Genomic DNA, 19157 nt, shown 5'->3' on the forward strand with positions numbered 1-19157 from the left:
TGTGGGTTTCTCAGAAATAATTTACAACATAAATATTCACACTTTATTGAGTAAGTATGAATACTCGGCATTTTAGAGAAGAATACTTGACAATGTATGAATATTTTCACACTGAGGTATGAATGCTTGAATGACGAAGAACCCGAAAGTACTTCATCATGGATCTCATTTGAAAGAGAAAATTATGTAGAAGATGTTTGTGATTTTAAATTCACAAAATTTCTCACAAATCGTTAGAAATATTGACGATATTAAATGGACAAAACAAATCCGCTTCTAAAAACGTGTAAAAGATGGGTGTACAAAAGAAAGTTGATGTCCAGTTTTTATTTTTAATACTTAATGTCTTAGGTATGAATACTTAATATATTATATGGTAATACTTGCACATATAAGTATACATACATGCACATGCCAGTTGTAAATTTTTTCAAATATAGGTGGTCCCCTAAGTAGTTAGTAGTCTAGTCTCCTATATAGTTAGTGGTCCCTATCGTACTTTATATATCAGTTAGTTAGGGGGACATTTAGGGAACTGAAGTAGGGGGACTGTTAGTTGATCCCAACAAAATAATAGTGCTTGATTTTGTATTGACTGATTTCATTTGAGCTAAAGGTTCCAGCAATGCTTTCTCCAGTTTCTTTTGCGTTTGCGTATTTCTTGGGTTCGGCAGTTTGCAAGATTTAGATGATGAAGATAACCCCCTATAGATCGTTGGACTAGGCTTATGTGAACCACACAACCAGCCTATACAGAGGTCTTGTGAACCAAGTGTGCTCAAGAAATATAACAAAAGAGAGGCCACATGTCGGCATTAATCAAGATTCAAGAGAGGAAGGGTTCCGCCTCTTTTCTATGCTCTTCTCCAGCGCGCCCAGAACCGGAGGCTGCCGGCCCCACTTCTTTCTTTCAGCCCAATTCAATTTTTTCCCTTTTTCGATTTCTTCTCCTCGGCCCAGATTATAGCTCAGCTTCTTCTTTTCTTTTCTTCGGCCCAATTTCTCCTTTCTTGATCTGGTTCTTTTCCAGCTTAAGAGATAGTAAACTTCTCCATTTCGTACGCTGCTGGACACCTCCTCTTTTTATTTTTCTCTCTGTTTTTTATTTTTATTTTTATTTTTTATGGGTCAACAAATAGCTGATCTAATTTTTACATCTCTTCCCCTGAATTGAATTGAGCACACTGTATTGTTGTAGCAGCAACACTCACCTTTATTCCAACAAGGTCACCTCCGTTGCTCGTACAGACCTCAGGCAATAAAATTAGCCCAACAATGAAGATAACAAAGAAATACTGCCAGCTGCTTGAACCTGACATCAAAGAAATGAAATCTAAAGGAATTGAGTGTGGCATAGCTACGCATCTAGAATAATATAACTAATAACTCAGAAATGGAAAGAAATTAAACCACTATTTAAAAGAAACTTCTGAAAATAAATTAGGAAATGAACTCTATCAATATAAATAGAGTCAGCTCGTTTGATATTAACACCCAACAAAGTGCTGCGCATATAACATCACTAACAGAAAATTGCTGAGTACCCAAAAAAATTAGGTTAGATTATACATTTAAATCTAACTGACAGTAAGTGAATTTGGACCCTTCGTTTCCACATCAGATATCTGGCAAAACTCTAAACTGTACCCATATCCATATTCTACAACTGTATCTGAAAAGCTTCTTACTATATCTCACTGGCCACTAGGATAAATAAAGGATGTCTAGACAGCCAGATATGCATAAACACTCATTTCTATTTATCTCAAGTCCCTGCTGTTCAAACATATGATATTTATGAGACCCCAAAAAGGAAACAAGAGTTGGCCCCATATACGATGCCAAATACTGCATACAGAACAAACTTCTTCCTCTGCAGTCAGATCTTTCTGTGACTACAGCAACCTATTTTATGACAGTCACCACAATCAATGGCCCAGTATATATTTACCACTTGTTTAACACCAGTAACATTTCTTTTCTTATTAAAAAGAAAAGCAGGAACGGGAGGAAGAGAGCGGAGCAGAGGTGGAGGGGATGAGAGGGGTTAGTATTCATGTACCTTCTAATGAACTGTTCTAACTCTCTTCATCAGAACTGGAGTCGTCTACCCGCTGATTTTTTATTGCTGGAACCAGATGCTGCCTTGGGTCACGTACCATTGACCCTGAACCCGACCCAGAACCTTCTCCTAGCGAACCTGCCCGTCTCGGTCTAGTTGGCCTCGCGGCAGCCGCCGCTGCCTCTTTCACATCTTTGCATGCCCTATCCCACATCCACAGAAAATCCCGCACCACTACAAACAATCTCAAACCCTCATCCTTTTTTGTGCTGGGATAAAAAGATTTGGCTGTGTCTTCAACCAAATCCCAAACCCGTTTCTTCTCCTGTGACAGGAATTTTACCTCCCCTTCGGCCTGGTTCACAAAATACTCCAACACATTCCGAAATCCGCACTCTCCTTGTATCTTTTTTATCTTGGTTTCCAGAACTCTTTTAATAACCTCTAATTTTTTACCTAGGTGCTCCACAGTGCTGGTTATGACGTCCATGTCTAGCCCGGCTGATTTTTTCACGTTTTCGAGCTCGTTACCGATGCCAGAGATGACTTGTAGACCAAGGGCTTCGTAGTAATCTTCATCAGATTCACTGCTACGGTTAGGGTTTTGGGACGCCATGCGTTTTCCCTCTGAACGGATAATTTCTTGTAAAACAACATGGAGAAGAGTAGTTTTTCCATCTTTGGCCTTTAAGTCACGTAGTTTAAGCAGGTTGTCAAGCTTGATTGCCACGGCCCCACCACGATTGGTGTCTTTATTAATAAAATTCCCGATCTTTATAACTGCTTCTAGAATCTTTTTGAAGAGCCGGCTGTCCTTAAGCTCCTTGCAAGCTACCTGTACCGCACATGAAGAGATGATATTAAACTATCTGAAAATTGAGAAACCTTATTTGGCAAATATACAAATATAATTATTGCAAATAGGGAAGACAGAAATAAAATAAACACAAACAGGTTTAAAAGTTTTATACAAAATAGATATAACATATCATTAAAAGCCCCTTGTTCTCTTCGTAGAAAAAGGCCTTCAACTATTTGACTTTTTGTATTTATTTTTTTAACAGAAAAAGCCCTTTATCTTGGGGTTAAGTGATTAAATTTCAATGCAATTAAATGCACCATCTTTCTTTTTTCCTTTCCGGCACCAGTTGTTTCAGAACACAATGCAATGGGTGCAACTGTAATAGTAGGTACCTCTAAAGTGGAGAAAGCTTCTCTGCATGTGGTTAACTCCTCTTGCAAGGAAGACATGAAATACAAGCAGTCAAGTCTGTCATAAACATGATCAACCTTTATCAACTCAGTTAAAAACTGCTCGGCAGGGCCCAAAAGAGCAAGGTCCCCACTATACAACAGCAACTTATTCTCCTCTTGCGTAGTTGGCCACATCTTGAGCAATATCTCAATCAATTCAGCAGGAAGTTCATTTCCTATTTTGAGAGAAATCAATTTACACCAATGTTTAAGTCTATATTGTTTTGCAATTAAGCAAGCAGGTCCTTAGAACTTTTACAAAGGTGGGTGGGTTCCCAAACAAAACAGACTGCATGACACTAAAGGATCGGCATAGAGATGGAGCAGGTCTTTGAGATTTTTGTAAAATAACAAAACAAATAAATAGAACAAAAAGGAATATTTTGAGTTCGTGCCACTAGCAAAAATGAAAGCTATCCATTAACCCTTTCCCTCAGGAAAGAGGGAACTTGGCATGTTAGGAAGCAAAGTAGGGAAGATAATAGTACCGAGGAAAATTTTCAAATTTTAAAGGTGGTATTATCACAAATCCATTGTTTATAGGTTGTTATATTTAATTCTGCAGGTATACACATGGCATCACCACAATATAGAAGCCCTACAAACCCTCTGATATGGTTATTTTGCATTCATAGCAACTAGTATGGAAACATAAAAGTCACCTTCATTTACAGCAGCAATCACATCCTCAATCTTCACATTTAAGGCCTTGAGAGAGATGGCGAGATTCTGGGACTTCTTGCCTTCTAGTAGCCTGACACATGGGGACTGGAGATCTGACTGGCCGGCTCCTTTCGTGCCAGTAGTCTTGCTCTTATCATTCGCTTGGTACCCAAAGAGGTTCTCTATCATTTCCTCACTAAATCTGTTTTCATTTTTCACATTTTTTCTGGTTAGACTCAGTGTTATACGGTATGAAAATGTCCATCTTGTCCTTTCAACTTTCAAGATGGTAAAAAGGTGATAAGATAATCGCTATACAAGTTGAAAGAAATAATATAAGAGGCAAACTCAAATGTATAAAATGAGAAGCTAATACACTTTCGGAGATATTACTAAAGAAACATATTTGGTGAATTAGCAATAATGGCGTGCTATGGGTGTTCCACAGAAAAAAATGCAAGATGTTGTTTGCCTGTTTGAACTCAGTTTTTAACTTTCTATAAATGCAACGGCCATATTATAACAGCAAGGTAACATGCATACAATACATCAGACAATTTGATAGACATAATATAAGAGGCAAACTCAAATTTATAAAATGAAAAGCTAATACACTTTCGGAGAAATTACTAAAGAAGCATATTTGGTGAATTAGCAATAATGGCGTGCTATGGGTGTTCCACAGAAAAAAAAAATGCAAGGCGTTGTTTGCCTGTTTGAACTCAGTTTTTAACTTTCTATAAATGCAACGGCCATATTATAACAGCAAGGTAACATGCATACAATACATCAGACAATTTGATTTGTGAAGACACGAAGGTGGAAATCAACCACTTTGCCCTTTATTTTTAAAAATGCCAATAAGACCTGAAAAAAACACTGCACATTTTAAAGATAAAAAATGCTGCTAAAATTGATATTAGGAAAGTTTACCAGAGTAGGGACAATAATATGCTCATAAATTCAGGCAAGATTACCGACTTAACCAAGAGGTTAACTGATAACTTTCTTGGCATGCAATAGATGCAACACCAGAGATTTCATTTTGGAAATTATGCTGACTATTTGAGCAGGTTGAACTAGGGTATTTCCATACAAGTGAAAAACATCTAATATTGGTAACAACTACCTAACTGGAACAACTCAACATCCTGGAGCAAAATGAAATACTAGTAATAAAGAAAGCAACAGTAACACTTAGAATCTTAAAATAAAAGAAACAACAAAAAGAATATGGTAGAAGCATACTGGAAAGAGCCGGATTTGATTTGGTTCCAAACCTCGGCTTGCTCGGTATTTGCTGAGACCTTATCCCAGAAGAATGGCTTCAGCTTTGGCTTCTGCCCCCCTGCAGTAGATGCCGTGCCCGGTGAAGTCTTTAGAGGCGGGGGCCGGGATTTTGATGGGACTGGGGGCCCTGGCGGTCGGGGTGGCGCGCCCGGCTTGTTTCCACCTGGAGGCGGTGGGGGTGACAGGCCTGACCCACCGCTGGCTGGTGGAGGTGGTGGACCCGGCCTACTTCCAACTGGAGGCCGTGGGCCATTTGGAGGAGGAAGTGGAGGGCCAGGCGTGGTTTTCTGTGGCAAGGGCGGCGGCGGTGGTGGAGGTGCAGCTGATGGAGTAGATGGGAGGCCTTTGCTGGGGGTCAGTTCAGTCATTTTGGTCTCTACGGTTTCTAATAGCACAGTGTTAGCAGTGGCATTGCTTGGTTTCAAGGAGGACACATGACCATGCTGCGACCCGTTATGATGAAATCCATTTTGATGGTGGCCAGAATCTGACTTGAGAGCACCAAGCTTATTGACATCAATGGGAGTTGAGCACGAACTACGAGACGACCCTAATTTAATAAACAATTGATCATCATTACCAAAAGAACATTGATCTCAGATTTATATGGAGTCATAAAATACATTCTACTTGGCAAAGCAACCCTTTCATATATCTTGATATTTCTATATCATTAAATTTCGATCATAATACCTGCCCTTTAAAGACCATGCCAGGCAGGGGTAGCAGTACAAACCACTGGGCACCAAAAGAGTTCTGGCACCATTTCACAAATCAATCATTTTTTACGGGTTTAAAGTTTTATTAGTTAGGTCTTGGTCAAGCACATGTATTTTTTTTTATTTATTTGTAATTACCTGAAAAATCGCTCAAATTCAAGCTCAAAAGTGGTCGGTCATCCTTCTGGCTGTATGCATGGAAATCCCGGTTTTTCTTACATCTATAGCAGCAAAAGAGGATAAACGCCACTAATGATGTCCCCAGAACTGAGAACACGACAGCCTCGATCAACAAAAAATTATTGTCGTGCTCTTCTTGTGGTTTTTTATCAACCTGAGCATGATGAGCAGCTTTCGGGGGAGGAGAGAGAGTTTTTGTAGGTAATGGTGAGACCCTAGCTGGTGGAGGAGCTGGTGGAGAAGCTGGTATTGGAGCTGGAGCTGGAATGGGAATTGAAGGCGAGATAGCAGGTGCATCTGAGGGAGAAGGCACCGGTGCAGGACCTGGACTGGGTGACCCGGCAGTGGTACGAGGGACAGTGTCAAAATCAGCTGTCGACCTAATTTCGTGGGCTGAAGCCCATGCTATTTGCTGAGCCGCTAATGGAGCTGGAATGGGAATTGTAGGCGAGATAGCAGGTACATCTGAGGGAGAAGGCACTGGTGCCGGATCTGGACTGGGTGACCTGGCAGTGGTACGAGATACAGGGTCAAGATCAGCTGTTGGCCTAATTCCGTGAACTGAAGCCCGTGCCTTTTTCTGAGCCCCTAATTGGTGCCTCAGAGCAATAAACTGGTCCAAATAAGGGGCCGGGACATATTTTGTGTGGCGCGATATGGGGATGTGTATTAGTGGGTTGTGTCGGTCAATGAGACAGTCCTGGAGAGCAAGGTCAAGTTCCTCAGCTGTGACTTCAGAACTGGATAGTTGCTCTCTTATTTCTCTTGGGTTAAAGCCACAACTTCGCCACAGGTTTTCCACCTATAAAATGTTACTTGAGACTATAAAACTGAATTTTTTTTAGAAAAAGTAAAATTAACAAAATAAAGAAAAAACCTGGGCCATGACTCTTTGGTTATATTAACAACTTTTAATATTTCAGAGACAGAATCTGACAAGTAAAAAACTGGTACAGTTTGTAACTGCAAATTTCTTTTACATTTTTTTTTTCTGAGGTCTTGTGAAAATGCCAAAATGAAACAAAACATACAGCAGTGAGTTGGTAATAAACAATTCAAAGTTCAAATGATCATAGTCCACCAGGTCCCGACCCCCCCCCCCCCCCCCCCCCCCCTTTTTTGAGAGGCAGGAGGGGGTATGAAGTATTAACAGACATTCAGAGAATGTGGGATCAAGAGGTACTTTGCACCAGATTAGACACCAAACAGGGACAGTAAACTAAGAATTACCAATACCACAGGAAACAGTTAAGGCCTTGCTAGGGCTGAAATTATGCAGTTCATATAGGCCCCTCTTAAGGTGTTATCCTTTCTGTACGGTACCAAAACATGAAACAATACTGTTTCATACCTTTTTTCTGGGACAGCCAACAGTTATAAGCCCAAACAATAAAAAACTGAAAAAACAAGAACTATCAAAATAGATGATGAATGATAATCACAGTATGATGAGATGATACAATTCTGGTCTAAACACAATTAATGCAATATTAGTAGAAAAGATTTGTTGTAGATTCAAAATTTGATTAACTCTTACCTCTTCATTTACTTCAGACTGTTGCCCAAGCGAACCAAACAAATGTAAAGCAATCATGCACAAAGCCAATGCAAATGAGACACCATCTCTTCGCCAAACCTTCGTATCGCTTTTCATCCCCATTTCAATCGCATCCTGTCACATCCCCGTAATAACAAGTTTAATAGCCAGAATTACATAAATTTTTCCCAAATTTTCAATAAATAACACATAATAGGACAAAATAGAATAAGTCTGCTATAGTACGAAATAACAATTGGGAATTACCAAATCAGTCTTTTATTTAAACCAAATTTATTGAGTCACCCCTATAGCAACTCCGCATTAACCAACTTGCCTTGCTTTTGCATATCGTACTTTATACCTGGAATTCACCGAAATGGAAGAACTGTTCGTACTTTTGACAACTCAAGGCTCAACATATGCATTTTTAAAGGTACTGTTGGTACCGATAACTCATTAATAATGCATGAACTGTTCGTGAGAGCACAAAAGGTTTAAACGAAATTTGCAGAAAACCCTCTAATGACCTCATCTTCAGATTTTGCAATAATATATATCGAATTATCGATACATTTATCTTTTTAACATGTGTTTCATTACTTCAATCCAACCACAAGAAATCATACAAAAAATCATAGCCATGGGCGAGCCACCCACCACCATAGTCGATTTTAAAAATTCATTTTTTTTTTCATGATTATAAAACACCACAATACATATCAAGAGAAGGGAATCGAGAAACCACAGCCATGGACAGCTACGCATTGCCATGGCCGGTTTTTACCCACTAATTGCACAAATCCCCAAATTCAGTTCACACAACTTCAACAATTAAGCGTGTCATGCAATCAATAATAAAAAGATAATAAAGCACAATCCCTTGGTGTGGAAAAAAGATATTCATCTTAGTATCAAGAAATATTATGTATTTGTATTCTAAGTCCCAATTTTATTTTGTTATCATGATTTTAACTCTAAAATTATCATAGATTGACTTATCAACCTTCATTGCAATGTTGAATTTCAGATCAGCAAAACAACCTCTTAAACAAGGCTGGACTTGTCACATTTTAGCAAAACAGCTGTTCTAAAAAAAAAAACCTGAAATATAAGAACTTTCGTCCCCAAATTTGTATAAAACCCCCTTGAATCATGCCATATCTATCCAGTCCCCACCCCCCTCCAAATAAAAAATAAAAACAAAAAGAAAAACACAGAATTTTGTAATTGATTTCTAAGCAAAACAAGGACTAGTACACGCATGTACCGTATGGAAAGAAAAAAACTGAAATCCAAACTTTTGCACAAGGGAGATACTTTGTACATGATTAAATAATTTTCAACAATTGATAAGGGAGCCACATTTTTATTAAGAAGGGATTTTATAAATTTTAACAAGAACTTTGGGCAAATTAAGAAAACTCAAAATCAAACCCAAGTATTTTTGGAGTAAATTTGATACAAGAATTTGGTTCTCAACCAGAGACGGCAAGAGCCAGCGGGAGCCAGCCTCCCCACTCCAACCCCATTTTATCGTTTGTGTACCCATACACCTTCTACCATAGCATTAGCCATTTGCAGGCAATAGTTGCTGCATTGTTGCGTAGCTACCATGGTTTGGAAAATCTATCTATCGGCAGTCCACGATCCGATTTGTTGGGCTATTTTCCAAACTTACAAATCGACTGTCCACGTATTGGGCGAAAGAACGAATACTTGAATCGGAATATACTCACCTTATGTCGGAGTTACGCCGATTTTTCCTCCTAGTTTGTTTGTGACTGACTGATTCTCCGGATTTGATTTTCTCTACAAATTATTTACATTGTGATTGGAACCAACATTTTTTTAAGTTCAATAGATTTCAATTCAATAAAATTCAATAGAGATGATTTTCAATTGAACTTGGCTGATCGGAATCAAAATGGAAAAGAATTGAATTCTTTTCAAGTTATTGATTGGAACGTACACATAATAGAAGAAAAATTATTTCATTTGAGTAAAAATGACACTTGTGCCCTTAAAATATACACATGTACAAACTGAATTTTCAGACGCCATGTAATTGTTTTTTTTTTTTTTTTTAGAAAAAGGCCCGTACGTTTGTCATTCTAACGAGAATTACAAGAAGAGTAGCTATTGTTACAGAGGCAGCATGCATGAGCATCTCCTAGGCTCATCGGTTTGGATATTCATACACAGACATCACACAACAAATTATACAAGCCACAGCCCACATGAAAAAACTTACAACTAGTGACTGACCCACTTACCAGTTGCACACTGTACCAGTTGCAGCCTTGCAGGTACCATAGCACAACATAGAAGCAAAAGAACAAAAACAAAATCAACATACCAGAGGTCGTAGGACTCGCCCCTTTTCTTCCTCCTTGGCTGTTATCAAAAACTGGTAGAAGGAATTCTGCCTACGTGCCGGAGTCGAAAGTACTTACTCCTTCACAGAAAGATAACACTCGACATTATATAAAGAAAGAGAAAGGTTGCAATAGATAATACCAGTTTGAAAAGCTACTTAGATGCTACTATGTCATTCGACAAATTTAACAATGTAAATACATGAAAAAAATGAAAAATACCAAAAAAATAGTAACTGCCATTTTAAGATGAAAAAGAGCTCAAGAAGGACAAACAAATTAAAAAAATAGTAACTGCCACCAAAAAATACTCTGCTGGTTAGACCAGTACCTTCCTCAACATATCGAATCTAGATATCATGTATTGAAAGTGGTATGTTTTTTTCTTTGAGACATGTTTCATGGTTACCATTCAGCATACACTATATCAGCTACATAACTCACAAAGGATAAACATTATATTAGAAAAACATAACTTTCAAGTGCAAGACACTAATGGCATATATGTAAGTACATGAGGATTTATTGTACCAGAGAGTTTAAATTTTGCAAGTTTATGAAGTGCTGACATGTCTCTTGATGTGTCAAGCTCTAGTTAATTTGCTTAATCTAGATTATACGATTTAAATATAATTAGAGCATTAGGATTGCTATATAAGGACAAATATGTGTATGGGTTCAGATCAGTGATTAATGAAATAATTTTCAGAATTTCGCAAAAGCTCTTGTGCTCAAGTCATGTTACCTTTGTCACCAAATCTTAAGTTTTTTTGGATTTTTCCATATTCCTTTTAATTTCCTCAAATTCCAATTCAATTATCTCCGAGAGTCATCTCGTAGCTTAACATGCTTCAATTTTGAAGTGCATCTTTACGTACAATTATTGAATTAACCTAATTCTTAATAAAATCAATCAATCAATATAATAATAATGGTTTCTACTAAGAAGAGTTTCTAACCTGAGCATTTGCTACGAGAAATGGCAGAAGGTATCCCTAGCCAGAGGGCTTCGTAGAAGCTCTTCCTATTCTTTCGCTTAGGTGGAGAGCAATCTGGCGGGGAAGCCAAAGGTTTAGCGAGAGAAAGGCGAAGTCGAAGGTTTAGCTGCAGAAGGGTATCGCTGGGAATAAAACTAGCGCACTCTCTCTCTCAAATCAACTCTCGCCAAATCTCTTCGTTTTTCACGCGAATTCGCCAGCGGTAAATTTTCTCGTCAAATCGTCCGAAACGAAATCATCTCCGGTCGTTATGCGCAATCCGATAGGAGAATTTTAAAATACTTCAATTCCATTTCTCGTTTTAAAAGAGAGAGCTGGTTCCGATAAGGGGGTTAATCTCCCCTGCGCATTAACTTTTTCCCCAATCTCTCCTCGCTCGCTCTCTCTCCCTCTCTCTCTCGCTCTCTCTCTCCCCCGTTACCTGAGATTTCTTTTCGGAGTTTCAGTTGTTTTTCTTTTTTCTGCGGAAGCAGCTATGTGTCTTAACGTGGTGTGGGTAAAATACAACGCCATAATGGGCGAAATCGATCTGTTCCCATTCAAAAAATGCCGCGGATTTGATTTCTAATCCGAGCGCGCCGCGTGATGATCTGCAGATTCTGCACTCTGCAGACCTGTTGTCTTCTTAAAGGTTTTCTGTGTTTTTTTCCGTGTAGCCAAATAGTTCTTTCATTTTCGAAGTTTCGATGGTAGGGTGGTAGATACTAGCTAGTTTGCAGCAAAAAACATTACAGAAATAAAGCCTCGGTCAATTTCTACCTGCGGGAGAAAGGGACTTTCTTCTTCTTTTTATTGAAATTCGAAAGAAAGGGACTTTTTATGCTGTGCGAGCAGGGAGCAGCTAAAAGGTTACGGTTTTGCATTGAAGTCCTCCACTTTTTTAAATTGTAATATCTCTCTACTTTTAGTTGCTTATTTTTGTCTGAATTAATTTTCTTTCTAGGACTTTTTGCGGTGTCCTAATAACAAAACGAGTCATATATTGAATATATTAAAATTGTATCAGCTATTATTATATTCCTCTTTATACATGGCACATCTAAAAAGAACATGTGTTTTGCATTGGTTGCGCAATATCGAGAGCATTTTGTTGTCTTTAATGTACTAATACTTATCTAAATAATTTGATATTGATTCGATATGTAAAAAAATAAAACTTTTGTGACTTTTAAGATTACTTGCTATATAATTAGTATAAACAAAAGAGTTAAATGTGTTACTATAATAATATGCGTCTTTGAGATCTACTCTTGTTCCTAAATTTTACAGAGAAAACCAATAAATACGTATACGTATATATAATAAGGAGGAATCCAATTACACTATTTTTTGGTGACACCGGATTATATTTTATATTTTTAAAGTTTAAACAGTCGATTCAAACCGTTCAACGTGATGGATATGTTAAAATGTGCTTGAATATCAAATTTTATATTTTTTGAATTTTTTTTTTACTATTTATTAAGATGGGTAAAAAAAATTTAATAGTCTGAATATGACGATTTTGTTAAATACTTAATAAATAGTAAAAAAATTCCAAAAAATGTAAAATTTGATCTGCAAGCACATTTTAATATATCTATTATGTTGAACGATTTGGATCGACTATTTGAACTTTGAAAACTTTGAAAATCGAGAGTGTAATTCGGTGTCACTAAAAAAATGTAATTGGATCGCTCCTCATATATAATATATATTCCCATCTCTAGTATTAATTTTGACAACTTGAATCATGTGATTCCACCTCCGCCCCCTCTTCTCAGCCAAAGGTCCACCGATCAAACAAAACTCACAAATTCAAGCAATGAATAACTGTTTTGACTCAAACCGTAACAAGAAGAAAAGAGAGAAGAAGGATCAATACCAAAAGCAAAAGAAGAGGCAATGCGGGCTCAGTTGTCCTCCTCCGGCCACCTTTATGCTCTGCCTCTACACTCTACAGCACCTTTGATTTGAAGAAAGGCCAACTAGGTCATCTTGAAAGGAAGAAAACAGTGCTTAACTTGCTGTGAGACACCCCTGTTAATTAAAACGCTATCCTGTAACTAAACTTGTTTCTACAATGAAACAGACTTAATTAGGCCTTATATAAAAAAGAGAGAGAGAGAGAGAGAGAGAACAGGGTTGGTTAGCATCCGATCAGTGACGACAAAAGGAGGACGCGACGCGTACGAAGAGAAAACAGAACGATTCTCCTGGTTTCAGATGATGTATACTCAAATTTGCCTACGAGCTTGAAATGGCAAAGGAAAAAAAAGGAAGGAATAGTTCAGAAAGAGAGATATTAGCAAGAATGCGCATCGATTTTTCTTTGACATTTTTAAATACCTTTGGTCAAATGTTTTTGGGATTCACAAATCACAATATGCAGCTAGGTCAACGTAACAACGTCGCTTCTTTCGAACCTGGATATATAAAAAACTGGTTTCATGATTTTCTATTATTTTTTGTAACTTTAAGGAAACATTTCACTTTCTTTCAAATGTGAGATTGAGAAATACCCGTTGACTGGCACTTTAGCAGTATCTTGGAATAGGGGATACCCATCCTCACTAGGGCTAGCAAAATAATTCGAGGTTCGTGATTCGATTCGGGTTTGATTCGAGTTTAATTCAATTCGAAATAGGTTCGAATTGAAACGAACCAAACCAGGTTTGGTTCAGAATTAATTCAAACCAAACTCAAATCTAGCATGGTTCGATCGAAATAGATTCGTGATTTTTTTGTGGTTCGAATCTCATAAAATCACCGGCCATCCATTTACCTGATGAAATTAAAATCCAAGATAGAGAGTCATAATTTAACTTAGCCGACTTTCCTCGCTCTCAAATCTCAATAACCTAGTTCTCTCTCCACCTCTCCCTAACTCACTCTCCCTCTAGCTCTAAAATTTAACCGACGCTCTCGGCGACTGGCTGTCTCTCCGGCTCTCACTCCTCTCTCCGACCTAGATGACTGTCTCTCCTCTCTCTTCGGTCGTCTCTCATAGTTCATACCAGGAAAGCCGTCTCTAATGTATTTTTTCATGAACAATTTTTCAACTTAAAAACACTTATTTCATAGTTCATACTGGTAAAAGGAAGCCATGTGAATTTTGTCCCGCGAGAAAAAATTAATGTATAAACTACCGGTATAACTAGGGCTGCTAAAAAATAATTTAGTTTGTGATTCGATTCGGGTTCGATTCGAAAAATGTGTAGTTCGCAATTAATTTGATTCGAAACGAATCAAACCAGGTTCGGTTCAAAATTAATTCAAACCAAATTCAAACCTAAAGTAAGTTCGGTTCGATTCGGTTCGATTCGGTTCGTTGCCACCCCTAATCCTCACTCACTTTAATTCTATAAGAAGTTACAATCTTTTTAAAAAAAATAATATAAAAAAATTGACATTAATTCTAGAAAAAGTTCGTTTTTATCATACATGCGTACCCCTCTTTGATAATTTATTTTTCATTGATAAAACTTTTGACTCGCGTGTCATGCGGGTCCCACCTGTTTAAATTGGAGGGAATCAAAGCCTTGCATTTGAATGTTCACGTGTCAAGCTGCCTCTATCCTTCGATTCATTCGACTCTTTTCGTGTGGGTCCCGTTCACTCTAATAGCTGCATTTAATGAAAAATATTTTCATTCGCTTTTGAACGAAAGCAAAAATTGAAGAGGAGAGCTGTCCAGTCAAATTGATTGTGCAGTTAATAGCTGCTCACTTTGTCTGTCCTTTGTGTAACTAATAGCTGCATCCGGGACCAGGGGTGTAAACGCATCGGATAATATCCGATTTTGTCCGAATTCAGAAAAGTACTTAAATTATCGGATTTGTATTTGTATTTGAGACGGAACTAAATCTCCTGTCCTCTGGAGTGCAGAAAATTTTTGTCCCCAGAGTCACTGCGGGGTGGAACCAGTTACTGTTAAAGGGTTTAATTACTGTTACTGTTAAAGAGTTTAATTACTGTTACTGTTTTTAAATTTAGGCCCACCCGCAGTGACTCTGGGGGCAGGAATTTCCTGCCCCCAGGGGGGCAAACGATTCGGTCCCATTTGAGACTATCTGTATCCGTATCTAAAAAATTATAACGGATATGAATACGGTAAGACCTTTTACTATCTATATCTGACCATTTACACTTTAAACCACAACAAATGTGATATATGTTCTTAAATTGATTTATTAAATTGCATATTGTATGAATAATTTATTAAATTGTATATATATACATGAGGAGGGTTCAAGTGCACCTAAATTTTTGTGCACCCAAGTGCATCCTATTTTTTTCTCTGTTTTCAAAGTCCGAATAGTTAATCCGAACCGTTAGATGCGATCTACGTATTAAGATGTGCTTGGAGACCAAATTTTACATTTTTTTGAATTTTTTTACTATTTATTAAGCCACTTTGAAAATCGCTGATCCAATGGTCCAGAAAATGTAAAATCAGCGATTTTCAAAGTGGTTTAATAAATAGTAAAAAAATTCCAAAAAATATATAATTTGGTCTCCAAGTACATCTTAATATATAGATCGCATCTAATGGTTCGGATTGACTATTTCTATTTGGACTTTGAAAATAGAGAAAAAGGATTTGAAAAATAGAGTGCATTTGGGTGCATTTGAACCCTCCTCTATATATATATAGAGAGAGAGAGAGAGAGAGAGATGGGCTATAGTGCATTGCAATGCATGGAGGGGTTTGTGCATTGGACCATAAATCTAAAATTCAAAATCCAAATGACCGATCCAAACCGTTCATCTTGTTCTCCATATTAATACGTGCTTGGAGAACAAATTTTACATTTTTCTGAATTTTTTTACTATTTATTAAGTATTTTACAAAATTGTTGATCCAACAGTGGCTTAACAAAACAGTAAAATCAGCAACCACCGTTGGATCAACAATTTTGTAAAATACTTAATAAATAGTAAAAAAATTCAAAAAAATGTAAAATTTGGTCTCCAAGCACGTATTAATATGGAGAACAAGATGAACAGTTTGGATCGGTCATTTGGATTTTGAATTTTAGATTTATGGTCCAATGCACAAATCCCTCCATGCATTGCAATGCACCATAGCCCATCTCTCTCTCTATATATATATTTTAATGAACAATACAACACTATGACATAATTAGTGACTAATATTTTAATAATATAATAGATGTTTTGTAAGTAACAAGTTAATTATGAAAAATATTTGTATCCGTACGATGTCTGATCCGTATCTGTAACATTTAATATCCGATCTGTATTCGTATCTGTATCCAAAATATTATAACGGATACAGATACGATAAGACCACTATCCGATCTATATCTGATTGTTTACACCTCTAATCCCGGTGAATTTTTTTTTTCCAGAATCTATATCAATTTTGTTATCAAGCCAAAAAAAAATCAATTTTGTTTTTTATTATTCAAAATACGGTAACTAAAAAACTTTTTTTTTTGAAAAAACTTGATAGTGGCTATCAAGAAGGTAACTAAAAATCCTTGTCCATCTTCGTTGCCGCAGAGATGAGCATAGCCCTCTTACACATACATGACACATCCACAACACAAGTACCGTGAGACCCTCCAATTTTTTATTAATAGAAAATAAATAAATAAAATATTAAAATAAGGATATGATTCGGTGAAATTTTAAAATATAGAAAGAATGAGTTGGTCTATCCCGCCCGCTGGTATTGTTCATTTTTTTTTCTTTTCTTTTTTGAGTTAGAAGAACAACATAAGATAAAAAAAATATATGAATGGTACTGGATGGGACAAACTATCATGTCTAGACTTTTTTTTAGTTAGCGAATTTGCGTGGTTAAAAACGAAATTAGCTGGACATGGTGGTTCATCCTGTCCACCAGACAGAATAAACCATCATGTTCTTTCTATATTTCAAAATTTCACCAAATCATATCCCTATTTCGATATTTTATTAATTTATTTTCTGTTAATAAAAAATCAACACCTTTCCTCTCAGTTTCTCACCACTTTGTAGAATTGTAGATTGTAGACCAATATACAGGTTTTATTCTGAACATTGAAAAATATTATTTTATAAAATATTAGTTGAAATAATGAATTCTAGATTGTATAATAAAAAAAAAAAAAAAAAACGTTGATGATAATTATAATAACAACATTCACAAATAATTTATGAATTATTCATTTTAGCACCAATGAATAGACAAATTAACTGGAATTTTTTATTTTTACTGAATGTTTCCGGATAATCAATGAATAATTCACAAATTTTATGAATTATTTATGAATTGTGGTCGAATTATTCACATAATTTGTCTTGTTTCTTAAAACTTTAGAATTTTGATCTACTTAGTAAGTAATGATAATAACAACAACAATAATAACTGTGATAATATAATGATTACCATGACAAGGAAGATAAATAAAAAATATAAAACAGTAATAACATAGTGATCAAATTCACAAATAATTTGTGAATTATCTATTTTCTCTGAATGAGCAAGTGAATTAAACAAGTTTCTGAATTCTTCCAGAATGTTTTCGAATTATTTGCAAATAATTCATAAATTTTATGAATTGTTTCTGAATCGCACTTGAATATACATATATAACTAATAACAAAATATAATGATTATTGGAGCACCATATGCAGCCATTTCTTACTTTAACATATCCTCCGAGCCTCCGAAGTTGAATGAGCTCTGGATCAAAATAAATTCGATGTGTATTTTAATTATAAGGAGAGTTTAAATGTATCATATTTTTTTTATGTTTTGTTATATTTCACATTCTATATTTTTTGTTTTCAAAATTCAAACTATCGATCCGAACCGTTCAACGTGACCTCTGTATTAAAATATATTTGAAGATCAAATTTTATATTTTTTTGAAAATTGTTTATTATTTTTTTAATAAGTACAAAATCATTATTTTCTGAAATGGTAAACAATTTTTAAAAAATATAAAATTTGGCCTCTAAATACATTTAATACATATGTTATGTTAAGTAGTCGTAATCGACAATTTAAATTTCAAAATACAAATATAAAATGTAAGACTCGACGAGACATGAAACATTTAAACGCTTCTCATGAATTACATAAATCTGCTTTAAGATATTTAAAAAAAAAACCGATGTAGGTCTTGTTCTACACCAGTAGGTACCGCTGAAATTTTTATTAATAGGAAATATATTAAATAAATATCGAGATTAGAGAACGCTTTTGCGTTTTATCGAGATATAAGAAAACCGTTATGGTTTATCACGACCAGAGGTGAAAAAAAAAATTTTATTTATTTTCGTGCCTGGCCGTTACTGTTCATCATAGACAGAGATTTTTTTTTTTCTCTGGTCGTTCCTATCTATCGCGGACAAGGTTTTTTTTTATGCTTCAGTTAGAATGGTTAATCTTGTTAATTAAGTGTTAATTCTGATCGTGATAAACCATAACGATTTTTCTATATCTCGATAAAACACAAAAACGTTCTCTAATCTCGAAATTTATTTAATATATTTTTTATTAATAAAAATTTTGGGTAGGTACCGCACTGGATCTGAACTCGTACGGCCTGCCCCCTCTTCCCCAATTAATTTTCCGTGAAGTGACAGACTGACAATCAAGTTAATTTCAAAATATTCAGGCCCAGTGCGTATGGACCAAAGCGACCTAGTGTTAATTTCTTTCTGACTCTCCCTTTGTCTTGTTTCCTTTGCTGTCCGAGTCACCTCTCACGTCAACAGCAGAGGAGGAAAAATATGGGGGAATTTCACATATACCCCTCCAAAATTTTAAAATTATATCATTCCTCCTTTAAACTTCAGAATCACGTACTCCTCCCTCTAAATTTCAAAAACTCAAAAGTTTATTCATTTTATAGTGAGTCCGGCTAGTATGACATCGGTGTCATATGACAATAACTTCAAAATTGATTGAATAGACTACAAACAACTAATCCAAAGCATTCAAACCGATTTACTTTGTGAGTGATGCGTTTACATGCAATTTTTTTTTACATTTTTGAGTTATTTTATTATCAAATCAAGTGGTAAAGATAATAAAAAATTAATGTATTCAAATTAACTTAAAAACTCACACATTTG

At 36.0% G+C, this 19157-nt stretch overlaps 1 protein-coding gene across 2 annotated transcripts; it reads right to left on the reverse strand.

The window, feature by feature from the left end:
* Window positions 1–556: 556 nt before the first annotated feature.
* LOC144555671 (formin-like protein 11) lies at window positions 557–11707 on the reverse strand. Of its 2 annotated transcripts, none has more exons than XM_078304074.1 (9): window positions 11043–11707; window positions 10065–10163; window positions 7706–7840; window positions 6127–6970; window positions 5228–5819; window positions 3979–4181; window positions 3257–3492; window positions 2063–2897; window positions 557–1312 (listed from the first exon to the last, which is right to left on the reverse strand). In XM_078304074.1, exons 3-8 carry the CDS (start codon window positions 7826–7828, stop codon window positions 2079–2081), a joined length of 2817 nt encoding a protein of 938 aa, XP_078160200.1. In that variant the 5' UTR covers window positions 7829–7840; window positions 10065–10163; window positions 11043–11707; the 3' UTR covers window positions 557–1312; window positions 2063–2078. The 2 variants fall into 2 exon arrangements, with proteins under 2 accessions (XP_078160200.1, XP_078160199.1); XM_078304073.1 differs by lacking the exons at window positions 10065–10163; window positions 11043–11707 and adding exons at window positions 7973–8069; window positions 9445–9529.
* Between the last annotated feature and the right edge of the window lie 7450 nt (window positions 11708–19157).

Source organism: Carex rostrata, chromosome 6 (assembly GCF_964058835.1).
Source record: "Carex rostrata chromosome 6, lpCarRost1.2, whole genome shotgun sequence".
NCBI lineage: Eukaryota > Viridiplantae > Streptophyta > Magnoliopsida > Poales > Cyperaceae > Carex > Carex rostrata.

Coding starts and splice junctions, on each gene's coding strand:
- LOC144555671 (XM_078304074.1), bottom strand. CDS start 7,828: ATGGGGATGAAAAGCGATACGAAGGTTTGGCGAAGAGATGGTGTCTCA. Junction 6,971..7,705: donor AGTCTGAAGTAAATGAAGAG/GTAAGAGTTAAT, acceptor AACATTTTATAG/GTGGAAAACCTGTGGCGAAG. Junction 4,182..5,227: donor ATCAAATCCGGCTCTTTCCA/GTATGCTTCTAC, acceptor AAATGAAAACAG/ATTTAGTGAGGAAATGATAG.